At 46.2% G+C, this 16,586-nt stretch overlaps 2 protein-coding genes across 4 annotated transcripts in view; both read left to right on the forward strand.

Moving 5' to 3' along the window:
- Pik3r6 (phosphoinositide-3-kinase regulatory subunit 6) overlaps positions 1-12,151 on the forward strand; it is a 63,801-nt gene extending 51,650 nt beyond the window's left edge. For 2 of the 3 annotated variants that reach the window (XM_047545573.1, XM_047545574.1), the window contains exons 18-20: positions 1,441-1,556; positions 10,748-10,860; positions 11,375-12,151. In XM_047545573.1, the coding sequence (XP_047401529.1) occupies positions 1,441-1,556; positions 10,748-10,860; positions 11,375-11,603 (458 nt within the window). In that variant the 3' untranslated portion in view covers positions 11,604-12,151. The remainder of the gene's footprint in view (positions 1-1,440; positions 1,557-10,747; positions 10,861-11,374) is intronic. The other variant, XM_047545575.1, reaches the window with a different exon arrangement.
- A 2,305-nt stretch (positions 12,152-14,456) lies between these two features.
- On the forward strand, positions 14,457-16,586 carry Mfsd6l (major facilitator superfamily domain containing 6 like). Its single transcript, XM_047546210.1, has one exon. The coding sequence runs from the start codon at positions 14,622-14,624 to the stop codon at positions 16,410-16,412; it is 1,791 nt and encodes a 596-aa protein (XP_047402166.1). The 5' UTR covers positions 14,457-14,621; the 3' UTR covers positions 16,413-16,586.

The raw sequence follows: 16,586 nt of genomic DNA on the forward strand, positions 1-16,586 counted from the left end.
AAAATTCTCAGTGACTTTGCTAGCACCCCATTGCGACCCCTATCTGTGTATTTGTGTTCTTAGAGGAGCACCACAGATTCTCAACTTTTTTGGCATCTGATACAAAGAAGAAACTCCAGAAATAATATCAGTTTCTGATAAAATCACTTCTAGGCAAGTTGAATTTGCAGATGACACGTGAAACCCTCTCACAGCAAAGATATTCTGTATGTGTAACTCTTTAACCATGAAGGAGAAACATCATTCTGTCAATGGCTCAAAACTTAGCGTTGGTCATACAGCAGTGGGTCAAGAGGGCAGGTGGCAGAGCCAGGTAGGAAGAGTTTGAAACCTACCTTTGCCATTTGTCACCCGTGTGATCAAGTTACTTGTAACCTCTTCACTTCTAAAAGATTTTAATAGAGTTAGTAGACACTAATTTGTGTGCATATAGCAAACTATAAATGTCAACACTTATGGTTAAAATTGTATGCCTTCTATTTCCTTCACAAGTTCTCGTCCCTCCCCGCCCCCAAGCCCCGCCAGGACTGGCATGATGACACCAAAACTCCCCTTGGAGGCAAAAACATCTAAGAACCCTCTGTAGTTGGCAGAGAGCGATTAAATCTGGCAGCAGTCACACAAAAATGAGTTTTGATGCATTATACCCTATTAAGAAGGTTGAAGAAACACTCTCAACTATTCGGACCAATACCCTCCTAATCACCTCTACCTGTCACCACGGCCAGCTGTTCTCTACTTCTTTTTTTAAAATTCATTTTTATTGTAAACAAATGGGATACATCTTGTTTCTGTTTGTACATGAAGTAGAGGCATACCATTTGTGTAATCATACATTTACCTAGGGTAATAATTTTGATTCATTCTGTTATTTTTTTCTCCCCCCACCCCTCCCACCCCTCTTTTCCCTCTATACAGTCCCTCCTTCCTCCATTCTTGCCCCCTTCCCACCCCCTATATGTGTCATCATCCGCTTATCAGTGAGATCATTCGTCCATTGGTTTTTTGAGATTGGCTTATCTCACTTAGCATGATATTCTCCAACTGCACCCATTTGCCTGCAAATGCCATAATTTTTCTCTACATTCTTAACATGCCCAGTAGTTGCAGAGAAGTTCAACAGAACTTTCTTCTTTTGAAGAATGGGCAGGAGGAGATGGCGAAAGACTGGTGGGTAGGATTTTGGGTCAGCAATATGACTGCTGGGTCTGAGCCTCCAGAACCTTTGTTGATTTTCCAAAGAAAGAAGGATGATGAGGAGGGAGAGGAAACTGGGTAGGATCAAGATGGAATCAGGAAGTGATAGACAAGCAGGGTGTCAGGGGGGCTAAATGGGGAAGAAGGTGTGAGGATGTATTTATGGTGGTCTTCTCAGGACCCAGGGTCTTCAACTCCCCTACTTCCCTGGAGACTCATTAATAACGTCCCCATCTCATTCAGTTTCAGGGTTCCCCCATTGTCCCCCAACTGCTGCTCCAATTATGGACCATACTTGTCTGAATGTCAGTGTGACGGAAGTGGTCAAGTCCTCAAACCTGGCAGGAAGGTCCTTCTCTGTAAGTACTGGGAGGAATGGGAAAAGGGAACAACCAGATGGGAATGGGGTAGGTGGCTGGGATCCCTGAGGAGAGCATATCCAGAAAAGGGGACCTGGCTTCTGAACCTTTGGTACTGAAGTGGAACTTCATACTGGAGACAATCTATTCTTCCATTAGTCTGAAATACTGAGCACCAACTAGTATATAAATAAGGCACTTGAAAAGTCAAGGCTGTGCCCTCCATCTGCTGACTGTTTGGGAACCTAAGACGTTTCCAGACAGTGGCACAATGCGCCCACATCCAGCCGCTCCAGGCACTACACAGCAGACTCCTCCACAAGACAGGTCGGCCTTTGACCACTTCAAATCAACTCTTTCAACCCCTACAACTGCCTCTTGCCCTTTGCTTGATCCTGACTGATACTGATCAAGACATGAGACCCATCCATTTCTCCCTCTCTGATGGCCTCCCTGAACTTCACTCTCTATTCATCTTGACCTTGGAGCCCCCTGATTATGCTCAGGTGTAATCAGGATGCCCCAAGGTCAAGTTGCCACCCTCAACTCCCAGTAGACACTCACTTTAGATCAAGCTGCCTAGGCAGTCTGTATGCCTCAGTGACTGAGAACTTCTGAAATGATCCTGCATCATGTTGGCTAAGCCCTGGCAAATTCATGGCCTCCCAGCTCACCCAGACCTTTTCCTCTCCTCAAAAGCTCCTCCCACCTGCATGCAGTTCTCTTTTCTCTTGTTTTGACCTCTCTCTCCCTTTGTACCGCTCCTTCCTCACAGCCAATAAACATGCTCAGGCCTTTTCCATCCTGAAAACCAGAGCAACTCTGCTGGGACCCCACTACCTCTCCAGCTACCTGCAATATCCCCTTTCTTCTCTTCTCAGTCAAGCCTGTTGAAAGATACCTCTAGAAGCTTCCATCCCTTTCCAGACTTTTCTGCTCACAACCATCTGCTTTGACTATAGGAAAGTCACCTCCATGTTGCCAAGACAATGATCACTTTTTAGTCTTTCTGTTTCTTTAACCATTTTTCAAGATCATGTCTGAACCATCATTCAAAATTTTTCATATGGTGGTTATATATGCCTGTATAATTACTGAAATGATTTTTATAGGACATTTTAGGAAGTACTCATTTTTCACTATCGTAAGCATACTGTGAGGAACATTCTTAGGGTTAAATATGTACTAAATATCATAGGTATGCCTTTTTTAAAATATCTGGAAGTGAAATCTTTCAGTCAAAAGACATCCATATGTTAGAATTTTTCATATATTTTGCCAAATTGCCCTCCAAGTTCCACTCATTGTAGTATGTGAATGCCAATTTCACAGCACAGTTAATATACTAATTTATTTGTTTCATTTTTGCAAATCTGATTCTTTTTTATTTTTAATTTGCATGTCTTTACAAATTAGTGAAGTTGAAAGATTTATTCTATTTATTGATAATTTATATTTCTTCATTCATGAATTTCTTGTTTACAGTCCTATCCTGTGTTAATACTGTCCTGTCCCTTTTTTGTGAGGATATTAACTCTTTATTTGTTATACATTTTAGAAATGCTTTTCCAAGTTTGTTGTTTAATTTTTTTACCTAAAATAGCTTTATGTTTTGATGTAGCAAAATTTTTCAATTTCCTTTAATCATTCCTGCTTCTGATATGATTATTCATTACCTATGTCTGACTTGCCTTAATTGTTTACACTACTAAGAAAGAAACAATGTTTCCTGAACTAGGAATGAGGCTTTCTTATCACACTGGTTGCAAAAGTACTTCCTAATTTTAGAAATGTTAAAATATGGGGGGAGGATGTTAGAATTGATAAAAATAGCAGGCATGTTCTTTTCTTGTGATTTTATTCCTTATTTCTTTACTCATTTTAAACATTATAGTCTGAGTTATATACTTACATTAGCTCTAATTATTGGGAGACTAATCTTTCTGGTTACTGGGTTCACTGATCCCCATGGTGGTTCAATTTTTTGCTTGTTTCCTCAAATTATGTGTCATATTTGTTGGGGATTTATCTGTGGCAGACCTGGGTAGGAAAACTGTCCCCCTAAAAAATTCCTGTCTTTGCTCTTGTTAAGTGCCCCTGTGATGTTTTTGGCTGAAGACCATAGAGTCCCTTTCTGGTTCAGAAACTTCTAGACCAAGCAGATAGAGTAAATGTATACCCAAATCCACATCAAAACAGCCTTGGAGTTAAGAATTTTTAGGCAATAGTTCTTTCTCACTGACAGCACAAACCAAGGCTGACAGCCTTCCATGGGGAAAGCCCTCCTGTTTCTGCTGGAGGGCCTTTTTCTAATTTAGCCTTTCAATGAGAGTATAACCTTCCAGAGCCCTTGAAGGGAATCTGTATCAAATACCTGCTTCATGTGTATCCAAAGCATCTCCCATCTACCATGGCTGTTGAACCCTGAACCTCAGATTCCTGAGGTTACCAAAAACCTCTGGGCAGCTAAAACATTTATCTGAATAACATAATTCAACTTCTTTGACATTTATTGACGTTTTCTCCTCCATTGCCTGGAACATGATGAATCTTTAAATATTCTTTGACAACAACAAAAAAATACATGTGTGTTCTCTATCTATAGAACACAAAATACAGTATTTATGAAAGAAAGCATTATAGTACTATAATCTATGAGTTAAAATTTTTTTTCCTCCCAGCGGCTCAGGAGACTGAGGCAGGAGAATGGCAAGTTCGAAGCCAGACTCAGCAAAAGCGAGGGACTAAGCAACTCAATGAGACCCTGTCTCTACATAAAATACAAATTTGGGCTGGGGGGCTCAATGGTTGAATGCCCCTGAGTAGTTCAATTTCTGGTATCCAAAAATTAAAACAAACAAACAAAAAAAACCCTTTTTTGTTTTTGTTATTCATTTTGCTAGTAATCCCATTTCACGAATGCAGTATCCTGTCTCTCTGAAGATAATAATTATGGTTTATTTGAAATTTTCTCCTGCTTCCTGAATTGTGTCCCTTTCCTCTGAATCCTGTTTTCGTTTGCTTCTTTTTTCTCTTCTCTCCCTCTTCCTCCTCCGCCTCCTCCTCCTCCTCCTTTTTCTCTGCCCTCCCCTCCTTCTGTAAGGCTGTCTCCAAATATCTGGCAATCCTTGGCTGTCTGTTCAAATTCAAGAGTGAAGCACTACAAAGTTGAGTCAATGGTGAGTCCATTCCATGGGGGAAACGCAAGCATTATTATCTGCGGTCTCTTTCCTAGGAAGAGTCCATCAGGCTCCTGCCTTGGGGAGTGAAGGGCTGGTGGGACAGGCCAGCTGCTGTGGTCACTCTGGAGCAGGGTTGGGCAAGGGCACAGGGATCTCACCATGCTGTGGGCAAACTTCCACACACACTCCACCTACTGGAGCACAGTCCTCCACTCCATCCTCCTCCATTGGTGGTGTCACCAAGACTCTGGCTCTGACCTCTAAGGCAGGGAGAGAGCTCATTGCTGGGCTGTCCAGGGTGAGTGAGAACCTGAAGGATCTCACTGGTCCTCATACCATCTTTCAGCCAATTCCCTATGTCAGGTTCATCTCAATCCTATAGCTGCAGAGCTCAGTGCCTCCCGCCCCTACCCCTTGCTGTCCAGAATCTTGGTCCTTATGGTCGACCTTCCTCTTCTATGACAAGTTTCCTTGCCATTTCTCTACCACAGTATTGTGGTCTAGAACTGTAGATGACTTCTACTCTCATCAAAGATGTACCTCCGTGTTTTCAGGTAGATTCCAAGAGGGTAAAAAGTGAGAAAATACATACTCTGCCATTTCAAAATCAGAAATCCTCATCCCTTTATTTTAAAAACATTTATTTTAGTAAATAAAAATAGCATACAACTGAGTTTTGCTCTGACTCAGTCTGAAGTCTTTGTGCTTTATTTTTGTTTTATAGAGTAAAAAATGTAACAAAATGTACTAACTTAGTTGTTTTAAAGTTTGTAGTTCAGTGATGTTAAGTATATTCTCACTGTTGTGAAACATTCTTTTTTTTTTTTTTTTTTTCAATGAGAGTTTAATCTAGATGCTATTTGAGCTTACTCCTCCATCTTATGCTGTGCTTTCTGGGTTGTTTTTTTTTTTTTTTTAATATATAGTTTTTGTTTTGTTTTGTTTTGTTTTTGTTTTTTCTCTTTTTAAATTTTTTTTTAATTTCTGCCCTTTGATTTTTTTTTATGCTATATTTCTCAGGTTTTATTTGCTCATTCCCCCCTCCCCCAATGATAATTTGGAAGTGATATTTACTGCTTTTTCTATCAGTTCCCTTTAAATAAAAATGATGTATATTAGAAATTATATTTATGTGTTAATAATCCATTGAAGTTAGCTTCTAGCACTGTCATAGATATTTTCCCCAGCTGTATATCCCCTTGGTCAATTTGAATGAGTTCCACCACAGAAACTGAAATCCAGTTCACCAAGTCTTTCAGCATCCATAAAATCCAAGATGTCACTTTCTTAGTTTTTCTTCTTTATATCTGATCATTATATTTTGGCCTCTTTTCCCAAATTCTTTTTCCTAAATCAGTTTCTTAAATAGTAACTGTTCTCTACATCTTCCATGGCCCACTTTTTCTCTTGTTCCCTGGACTATCAAACCCACTTACCAGGACTTAGGCCAGTTTGTAAAGGACTCCCAAGTTTGTACCTCCTGCTTTGACCTTCACTCCTTAGTTTCTGATGAAGTTAGTGTGAACTGAATGTCCCACAACACCCCAACTCTGAGTATTTAAAATCAAAAACAGTAACTCCAAATAGTTAAGAGGTCTCTAGAGCTAAACTGCCTGGGTTCAGTTCTTAGCTCTGCCATTTACCAGCTGTGTGACTTTCAGCAATTACTCAGTTTCTCATGCTTCAGTCTCATTATGTAAAGCAAGGATAATAATATCACCTACTCAATCCAGTTGTTGCAGGATTAAGTAATCGTGGCATGTCAAGCTCTTAGATCAGTACTTGGCTGAGTAAGCATTCTGTATGCCGTTAGTAGTGGGAATGAAAATCCACATTTTATGTCCCTTCTCTCATTCAATAATACTATAATTAACCAATCACCTATGTTAGAAACTTGGGAGCACCCCCAGATGCCTCCCTTTCCTCAATTCCCCCATGTCCTTCTGGTGTCTCTATCAAACACTTCTCAAATCTTTCCCTTCCTCTCTGCCCTCCTTCTTGACTAACCATCCTACTTGGTCTAGGATTGAAGGAGCCTGGGACTTTCACTGCTAAAACCAGGAAAGTTCCAGGCAAATTAGAACCAATTGATTACCCAAGGTCCAGACCTTCACCCATCCCCTTTTGCTGGACAAATACAATAGCCTTCCAGGTGGTCTCTCTGACACCACTCTAACGCTCCTTAAGCCCACCTGCCATGTGTCCGCCTAAGTGATCTTTCTAAAACAGAATTCCGACATGTCACTCTGCTCTTGGAACCCTTCCATCATTTCCCATTCTCTAAGGGCAGAAAAACTTCCAGAGCCAGATGTGATGGTGCATGTCTATAATCCCAGTTACTCAGAAGGCTGAGGCAGGAGGACTTAGCAACTCAGTGCAACCCTGTGTTAAAATAAAAAATAAAAAGGTCTGAGGGCATAGCTCAGTAGTAGAACAGCCTAGGTTAGGAAGGGAGGGAGGAAAGAAGGGAGGGGAGACAGGCTGGCTTTTGAGACCTCCTCTTCCTCTTCATCTGCAGCTTTGGCCTCTCCTTTCAGGCCCTTTCTACCAAGGAGTTTGGATTTGTTCTAGAAGTCACGCCCCTTGCATATGCTGTTTGCCCAGAAATACCTCTCCTCCCTTCCTCTTCCACACCTTCTTTTTGTAACTCCTCATCCTGTGAGACCTGTCTGGATGCTCTTCTTCCCTCCACATTCTGCACCCTCTTCTCACTCCCTGGTGAGCCAGAGGCCCCACCTCTATAATCTGCCCTGTAATCCTGGGGACTGCAACTCTGTAAATGGCACCATGGCTCAGGGAGTCTGTGGACTCAGGGCCCTCGCCTTAGTCCTCCCTGTTTCCCTAGCTGAGTCTGGCACCCAACAGGTTTCACCAACTGTTTACCAGTCCTTCCTCTATGACATCCCGGAACCCGAAGCTCATTTCTCTGAGCACCTGCCCACTGTAGGAGAGCTTGGGTTGACTGAGAGGTCTGTCTTGTGCTGGGATGTGCCTTCCCAAAGGGTAGCACCATGTTTAAGCTTTAAGCTCCACAGTGGACCATTTTACCCTCATGTTGTATTTCCTCTTTCAAAGTCAGTTACTTACTTCTGTTTTTAGTGACCTCTTTAAGCAACCTTGGTCAGGGACTTTTTGAACATCTAAATTTATCACCTCAGCAAGTTCCCTTTTGTCCCTGAACTGATTTACTGGGAGTATTCCATTACCTGTGCTTTCCTCTTGGAAGCCAGGTGGGTTCTTGCACATCTCTGTCCAAATGGCTCAGATAGTAAACATTGAGCATCAATGGGAAGTTCATGGTGGAGCTGTAGTAAGGATAACAGCACGGGAAAGGGCGTGGTGGCTGGCCTGGTGAGTTTAAGGCTCAGCAAAGATGTGATATTGAATTGCAAGTTTGATAGAGGAGAGCAATGCAATTAAGGCAAGAATGGAAGAATTGGAGCTTGGGGATTTAGAAAGTAAGAGGTGACTGAAAAGAACAGGAGACAGCAGCATTTTGCCCATCCCCTCACCCTGTAGGGACTTGCACCCTTTGCAAATTCTGCATCTGACCCTTTCCATGGGCCTCCACCATTGCCACATTTATGAACTGCAGTCCAAGACTCCTGTGGTCCTCATGGGCCGAAGTCCAGCAGGTAGGGTGCAAACCACAAAGGGGAAAGGAAAAGCACCTGCTGACACTGGGCAGGTGGAAGGAGGCCCTGAGACTGCATTTGTTGTAAAGAGGACAGGATCAGGTCCTGAGTGGGGACATGGAAGCCCAGGTCCTGCTAAGACATCTGGAGCAGCCTGATGCAGGGCAGTGAGCACTTAGCTGGAAGTCAGCAAGCTGGGCTCCACACCTACCACTGTACAGCCCTGAGTGGGTCACGCTGAATCCCTCCTGACCTCAGTCTTCCCACCAGGTACAGTTCAGGCACAGTCCCATTAACTGCCACAAACAGACTTTCCTCCAGCCCCACTTCCTTAAGGATTTCAGCCCCCTATAGTCTCTCCATACACTGCTGGTGATATCCCAGTTAGCTATCCACCAAGTGCCCACCAGTGTGGATGTCCTCTCTGCCATGTCCCACATGGAGGAGAAAAGGGTTAACTGCCAGAGGAGGATGTTGGCGGTTTTTCTATTACCCAAAAAACTTATCTACTCAATGAACTCACAAGAGCCAATACTCTTTCTATGAGAAGTGGGCGTGATGGGTCTGGCCATACCAGCTTTGGCCTCTTACAACAACGACAACATGGAGTTGCCCAACTCTCCTTTATTTATAATATACAGGTAAAGGGGAAAAGGACTGGGAGGAGCTTCTGTGATGGACAGGATAGGGTGGAGTTTCCTCTTAGGAGGAAAATTCCAGAAGGAGACAGGGAACCACTCCCACGCAGTGCCACATGCTTCCCAGCAGTTCCTAGAAGCCAGGCCTCTGCGTCACATGGCTCAACCTAGGCTGATTCTGCTAAATAAGGATGGCTTCCCACACACCAGGTTTCACTGCCACCCCCCACTCCTCCACTGCCCACAAGCAACCCACCCCTGTGGCTGAGAGACCCAGGGCACCAAAGCTGCTTCAGTTTCTGTTACAAAACCAGGAGAAGTCCCCACTCCCCTTCGTCACCCTCTGTCATGGTCCTCCCTGTCCCCCATGGAGGTTTTGGTAAATCTTTCTGTCTTCATTCACAACTCACCTGTTCAGATTCACATGTGGATCTGAGGATGGGGTGATGATAAAAGGGGACTTTGGCTAGGAGATAAGCCAAAGAGAGAAATAATTCACAGTGGAAACCCCACACATACCCATGACAACAGAGGCTCCATCACAGAGACCTCTGTTCACACTTGACTCCTTGGAAAATTATAATTAATAATAACAATAGTAATAAATGGTCACCATTCATATGGCTCTTACCATATTCCAGGACTGTTCCAAATACTAAACATATGCTAAGTTAATGTTCTGAATAGTCCTACAAAGTAGTTGCTATTGTTGCCATATTTCTTTTCTAAATAGCACAGAGATTAAGAAACATTTCCCAAATTACACAGTGAGAAACTGGCAGAGACAGGATTAGAACTTGGGCAATCTGGTTGAGAGACTACTCTTGACCCTTCTCCTGGGAGATTCTTGCACACTCTGCCCACAGACTTCTGGCTGACCTACCCTGACCCATAAAAGTTCAGCTGAAATTCCAGGACGCAGTTTAGGTTGCTGCTGCTCTCTGACAATGAAACAGTGGGTTGACTCAGTGGTTCTCAGTTCTGCATCCATGGTCAACTCAAGGCTACTTAAATCAGAATCTCTAATTTTATGTGTGGTTCTTATGAGCAGCCAGGGCTGAGAACTGACTCCAAAGCCTCTTACAACTTCAGGATTCCAGGGTTGTCAATTACCCAAAGCTGCTGAGGGATCAGAGACACAGAAAGGTCCTCTGAAAGTCCCACCTGTACCCACCATACTCTGAGTCCTCTGCCCGCTTTCTGGTGAAGGATTGGAAAGATAGCTGGGGGCCGCTTTACTTTGGCCTGGCTTGAGATTTGTGAGCACTTGGTTGCTTTCTAGACCCTCTCTCTATGCCCCAGTGAAATAATTTTGTACGTAATTTAATGCTGAGAACTGGGGTCAGGACTTATAAAACCTCTGAATTCGTCCCAAATTCCACACATAGCAACATACAGGAGGTGTTTGGAAAATGCTCATTGAATAAATCAACACTCTCACTCATGTCACTGGATAACCTGGCACACACTATCTACAGCATTCCAGTTGGTGTTCAGGTTTCAGGAAAACAATTAAGATTGGGGAAAGAACTGCAGAAACCATGCCAGAGCCAAAGGCAAAGGCAACCAAGAGGCTGTTCATGTAGGGTTATCACTGCTCAGAGTCACTTGCAGAAAGAGAGCCAGGGACACTTTGGGCTGGACAGAAGAAACACACCAGATTTCAAGATAGGAGATGTTGGCAAGGATTATCTGCCAAGCAAAGGTGACACTCAGGAGCTGTCTCTCTCTTACAGATAGTGACAAATACCTTCCGGACATCCAACATCCAGATCCAGAGCCAGGAACAGAAGCTACTGACTCTGTCGCTGGACAAGGACAATCGGCGCACTTTCAGGGATGTGGTCAGGTGAGCTAGGCCTCCCACCCCTAGGGCTCTAGGCCCCATATCACAGATCAAAGCAGGAGCCAGCTCATGCCATCTTCTACTGCTAGCCTAGGATACTTTGTCAGAGGCAGAGTGCATGATCAAGCAGGTATACCTGGTGGGGACAGGCTTCTGCCACTGCCCTGTGATTTAAATCTTGGAAGAAGAGACAAATGAATGTCTATACTGGGAAGATATTGACATTAAATGTTCCCAAGATTTCTAAAGGGTACACTCAGCCTGCAGCCCTCCTGATCCAACTCCCTCCACTGGCACTGGCCCCTCCCACACCAGTTCCCTTTCTGGGTCATCTGTGCCCCAGTTAACCCACCTGCCCAGGTTTCCACCAGTGGGGTGTGTTTAGGTAAGGAAGGGAGGCAGAGACACAGATGACTCCATCCAGGCATCGCTCCTCCCCTGGCTAGCCCAGGCTCACATTCTTCCTGCTCTGAAATTTTCCTCTTCCTTCTGCATTACCCTCCTCTATACCCTACAGGTCTGCCTTTCAAATGTCCAGGGCAGATCTGATCCCTGAGATGGGTCCCCTGAGATGCTTTCTCCCCACCAGATTCGAAGTTGGTCCCTGCCCAGAGCCTCGTTCCAGAGCCCAGAAGTCCAGGACGTCGTGGCTCAGTTTACAAGGGCAGAAAGAGATGGAAATGGCCAAAGCCAAGCCCAAATCCCTTCTGATGCCCATTAACACATTCTCCGGCATCGTCCAGTGAGTCACTGGGGCAGCAGAAGAGCTGGGTCTAAGGGCAATAGTCCCACGAAGAAGGAAACACTACCCTGCCAGCCCACCAGCACTTAATGACAGAACAAGACCTGGCTTCCCTGGGCAGCTCTGGCTTTGACCAGGAGACAGAGTACCTGAAAGTGCATGGAGTCTGGCTGTAGGGTATGTGGCAGAGAAGGACCCACGTCAAGGCTGGGGGTCACCCAGCAAAGCTGTGATTGCATGAAAGCACCCATACATAGCCTAGTTTGTCACATAAACGTCCATGCCTGCATTTATGTGCAACTCCCACTTCTCCCATTGTCAAGTTCCCCACCCAGTTCTGAAAACCAAGGTCAGAGCTGCTGTTCTGGCTTGGAGCCCTGTGGTCATGGGGAAAATCAGAAGTAGATACACACAACTGCACCTGTGCCCTCCTGAGTCTGTTCCCTTCCTTCTTGGGCCACTACTAACCTCGTCTACGCCCAGGAGGGGCCTCTCCTGGTGGAGGGAGAAATGATGGAGTCAAAAAATGTACATTAAAGTGTTTCTATTTTCTTCTAATACTGGTGATATTTGTATTTTAATAGCAATTCATGGGAAGGGGAAGCAATACCTAACACAACCAATTGAACCCACTTAGGCTAGATAATGGTTTTGTGTATTAACTGCTGTGTTCTGTCACCCTGCCCCTTTCTCCCCTTATTCTCATTAATTTAGGGACTCTCCTGCATTGTCCCCAAATAGAGGTGGGAATGCAGGGTAGTCACAGAGAAGCCAGAAATTGAGGACATCAACATTCTTGCCATTTGAGTTTTTAAAAATTATAGCCAGGTGTAAATTAGAAAAGATCAATGACACGGCTCTAGTGACAGCACCAGAACTAGGTATGGGATGGGGGAGAAAGTAACAGAGAGAACACAAAGGCTTGAACTTGAGTCCAACCCTGTTGTCTGTGTGGAGTTCCCCAGGGATGGTGGGCATGGGGGTGGAGGTGATGGAGGAATCCCTTTGAAGTTTGGGGATTCAAGAGTACAGAAATGAGCTGTCCTAGGAGTGGGGGCAAGACCCAGGCACATTCTCAAGGCCAAGGAAATGGATGTAAGAAGGGCTGCCTGGGGTACTTGGATAGATGGGCCCGAGGGCAGCCATAGAGGATGTCTTTGTGCCTCTGTGGGGCTGGGGAAGCAGGCAAAGATTTTCTCAGCAAGAAACGGACAAGCCCATACTTTTTTCAAAGAGAAAAGTATGCAGCTGTGGACAGCAATGTGGAATATGGTATCTGAAGGCCAGATGTGGACATGGGTACCAGATGAACAGAATCATGGCAGGGTGCATGCCTCCTAGGGCAGATCAGACCAGGATAGATCAAGATGGAGTCGCAGATGGATTTTATGGCATCCACTGAAGCTACCTTCTGTGGGACCTGGAGAGAAAAGGGACTAGGGACAGTCCTCAGTGGGACTGAGGTGTTTTAACACTTGAAATGACTACAGTATCACTGAATTTGGTGAGTTTACCTAGAAGTCACTATATTTTATTTTTCTGCATTGGTGTGATATAAAATGATTCATATCAATTTGAGCATTCACAACCACTAGCTTTTTAGGTAAATATCTGCAGTTTACCAGTTGTTAAAGTTAGGTGAAAACTTTGAAACTTTTCCCCAACTTACAATGAAAGCAAGTCTTGTCCAAATTCTGCTACACATAGAGATGATGGCAAGAAGCCCCAGTCCCCACCCAACCCATGGCAAAATTAGGTGATCTGAGCACAACTCATATGAGAAGTTTACCAAATCAGTGGCTGGACACTGGGCCACTTTGGAGCAAAGCCTGTGACCCCCTTCCAAAGGGTTTGCACTGCTCAAATGTCTAGATTCTTTTGTCCTATTCAAGTGAAAGGAAATGCTTCTGAAAAAAAAATTGTACCCAGTCCACATGATGCCCTTGGGCACTACTAATTTTGCCAGTGAAAAACTAGACTAATAAATGAAGCCACTTCTGTTGATCTATGATTGTTGAAGTGCTTGTATTAGCTGCTTCTGGAGTGTGGCATTTTGATTAAATGCTAACCAAGCACCTCTGGAGTATGTACTCACAAACATGGCAACTGACCTACCTAGATTTAAAACTAACCAGTACATAATACTGTTTCGAGGCTTTGATGCACTATCAGGACTGGGTCTGACTGCCCTCAGCTGTCAGTTCTACTAGGGAATTGTCCTGGCTGAAAGAAATTGTGTTACCCATAGTCATGACTCTTTCAGGGGCAGCTCATATGCAGTCCTGGCAACAAAAATAGCAGACTTTCTGAAGCTTTGATTCTGATGCAAACACAGTAAGAAGGTAAACAAGAGAAATAGAAACTGTACTGCATCTGATAGAGAAGTGCTATAGAGAAAAATAAAGCACAGGAGTGTGAGTATTGGGGATGGCCGTAAGAGGTTAGCAATTTCACTTAGGGTGGACAGGGATGATCCCTGTGGATGGTCATTGATCAGGGGGCATTTAACAAAGACCTGAAGAAGATGAGGGAGGGAGACTCATGGATATCATTCATTCCATTTTTGCTCTCCCATCCCCAGTTTGACACCGAAAGTTTCACTCGCCAGAAGCAGTCCAGGAATCTAGCCCAAGTTCCTTGGCAACAGGAGGCAGCCAGGGGCCAGGTGGGGCCTATGGCGGGGCTCAGAACGCACCCTGCAGGCTACTTCACGCGTCCCTGGTGCACCTGTGCACCACCGGGGAGGCGGGGCGGAGGAGGCAGGAGGACGTGGCAGGTGCAGCGGCTCCGCCCCCGCCGCACCGCCCCCCTCGGGGCGGGGCCACTTCCGGGTCAGTGGCCGGACGTGGGGTGGGGGTGGCGGTTGACCCGGTGACCGCGACTCTGCGCGAGGCCCGCAGCGCAGTCGGGTTAGCTCTGCGCTGGGATTCCCCCGAGCCTCCCTCGCGGGGACATGGGGACACACCCGTCCTGCGCCCCGCCCCGCCCTCCGCAGGTCCGGGTCTGACGGAGCTGGGCAGCCATGAGCGCGAACCCTCAGTGGGACATCAGCAGGGCGCTGGGGGTGGCCCGGCTCTTCCACTTGGTATGTGGAGTCCGGGATGCCTGCGTGACCCCGTTCCTGACCCTCTACCTGAGGCAGCTGGGCTTAGCGGCGCCCTGGGTGGGCATCTTAATGGGAACCAAGCACCTGATCGCAGCCTGCTGGGCCCCCTTCTGCGCCTTTCTGGCCAAAAGCTACCAGAAAAGGAGAGTGCTTCTGATAGTCTCGCTGCTTGGTTCAGCCGGAGCCAGCCTCTTCATGGTCCTCATCCCAGCCTTGGGCAAAAATCTGGAATACCGCTCTTGTAATGGAAGCAGTAGCGTGACCACTACAGTGGTACCACCGGGGGTCACGTTAACTGTGAGCAGCATCTCGGTCCCAGAGTCTGCCTCAAAGCCCTCAGCAGAGGCATCCAGCCTCCCGGCCAGGAGGGATGCCGAAGTGGTGGAAGCCTCTGGCTTAAGAAATGAACCTGGTGAAAGTGACCAAGAAATTTTCAGTGATCTGTACGGGTACTCAGTGGACTCCACTGAAGGAACCAGGACCGTGTCTCAAGTTCTCCATCCTGTCACTTCAGGGGTGAAAGCTAATTCCTGGGAAGCTGTTTATGAGGCATTCAATACTACCCTCACTTTGCTTCCCGAAGTCCCAGAACTGGGAACTCTGGCCAACATGTCAGTTGCCAAAGGGGAAGCACAAGCCTTTCACTTCTCCTTGGAAGGGTTGCAGTGGACTTTCATCCTCTCCTTGGGGTTCATGGTGTTCTGGGAGCTGTTGACAGCCCCTCTGGAGCAGGTGGCAGACGACAGCCTTTATGAATACCTGGATTTTGTGGATGCCACTGACCGATACAGAAGCCTGTGGATATGGAGATCACTGGGCATGTCAGCGGGTGTATGTGGCATTGCAGCCTTGGTGGAGCAGCTGGACTGCTTCTTGGTGACGAATGGCCCTCCGGGTGTAGTGCACTTCTATGGTTACTCGCTGATCAGCACCCTGGCCTTACTGGTGAGCATTGCCTTTCCTGTCCCCGCCTACCGGCGCCAGGAGCCCAGCTACAAAACTGTCAAAGCACTGTCTCTCGTAGGGGGTGACCCCCGCCTCATTCTCCTAGCCGTCACTGTCATTTTGATAGGAGCTGTTGTGAGTAATGTGCAGAACTTTCTGTTCTGGCATATGAAGGACCATGGCAGCAGAGAGTTAGTGATGGGTCTCTCAGTTGCCCTGGGCTTGCTGGGGGAAATTCTGCTGCATCCATTCAAAACTGCATTGCTTAAGAAGCTAACCAGGGTGGGTGTGATAGGGCTAGGGCTGGGCTGCCTCGCTGGGCAGCTGCTCTATTACTCTTTCCTCTGGAATTGGTGGTCTGTCCTTCCTGTTCAGATCCTGAGTGCCATCAGCAGTGGTGCTCTGTGGTGGGCCGTGGGAGCCTCCATAGAGGACCTGGCCTCCCCTGGCACTGAGAGGCCTCTGAATACTATGTTCCGAGGTCACTTTTACGGGGGTGGCTGTAGCCTGGGCAGCTTTGTGGGAGGCTTCATGGCAATGTACTTCAGCCTGGCTGTGCTCTACCGGACCTGCTGTGTGGTCCTGTTGCTCTGGCTAGCCTTGTTCCTGTCCATCCAGCTGAGGCTGCCCCAAGACCGGAAGATCAACTACTCAAAGCTGCTGACTGTGGAGGGGAGTGACACCAGCGACTCTGAGCAGGGGTCAGAACGGGACTGGCTTGTGCAGGCCATGAGGGAGGAGCACTCAGACTGGAAGGACTGAGAGAAGGTCTTAGTGCTCTGATCTGGGAAGGAACTAATGAGCTGGACAAAACTGTCTGCTGAGGATAGAATCCTGCCCTGGACTACTGGGAGCCTTGGAGAAGAGAAGGCACGTCAATGCCAAAGGCCCAACAGGATCATCTCATTGCATGATTTTCTTTACTTTGGTAGTAAA

This window comes from Sciurus carolinensis, chromosome 3, assembly GCF_902686445.1.
Source record: "Sciurus carolinensis chromosome 3, mSciCar1.2, whole genome shotgun sequence".
NCBI classification, from domain to species: domain Eukaryota; kingdom Metazoa; phylum Chordata; class Mammalia; order Rodentia; family Sciuridae; genus Sciurus; species Sciurus carolinensis.

Coding starts and splice junctions, on each gene's coding strand:
- Mfsd6l (XM_047546210.1), top strand. CDS start 14,622: ATGAGCGCGAACCCTCAGTGGGACATCAGCAGGGCGCTGGGGGTGGCC.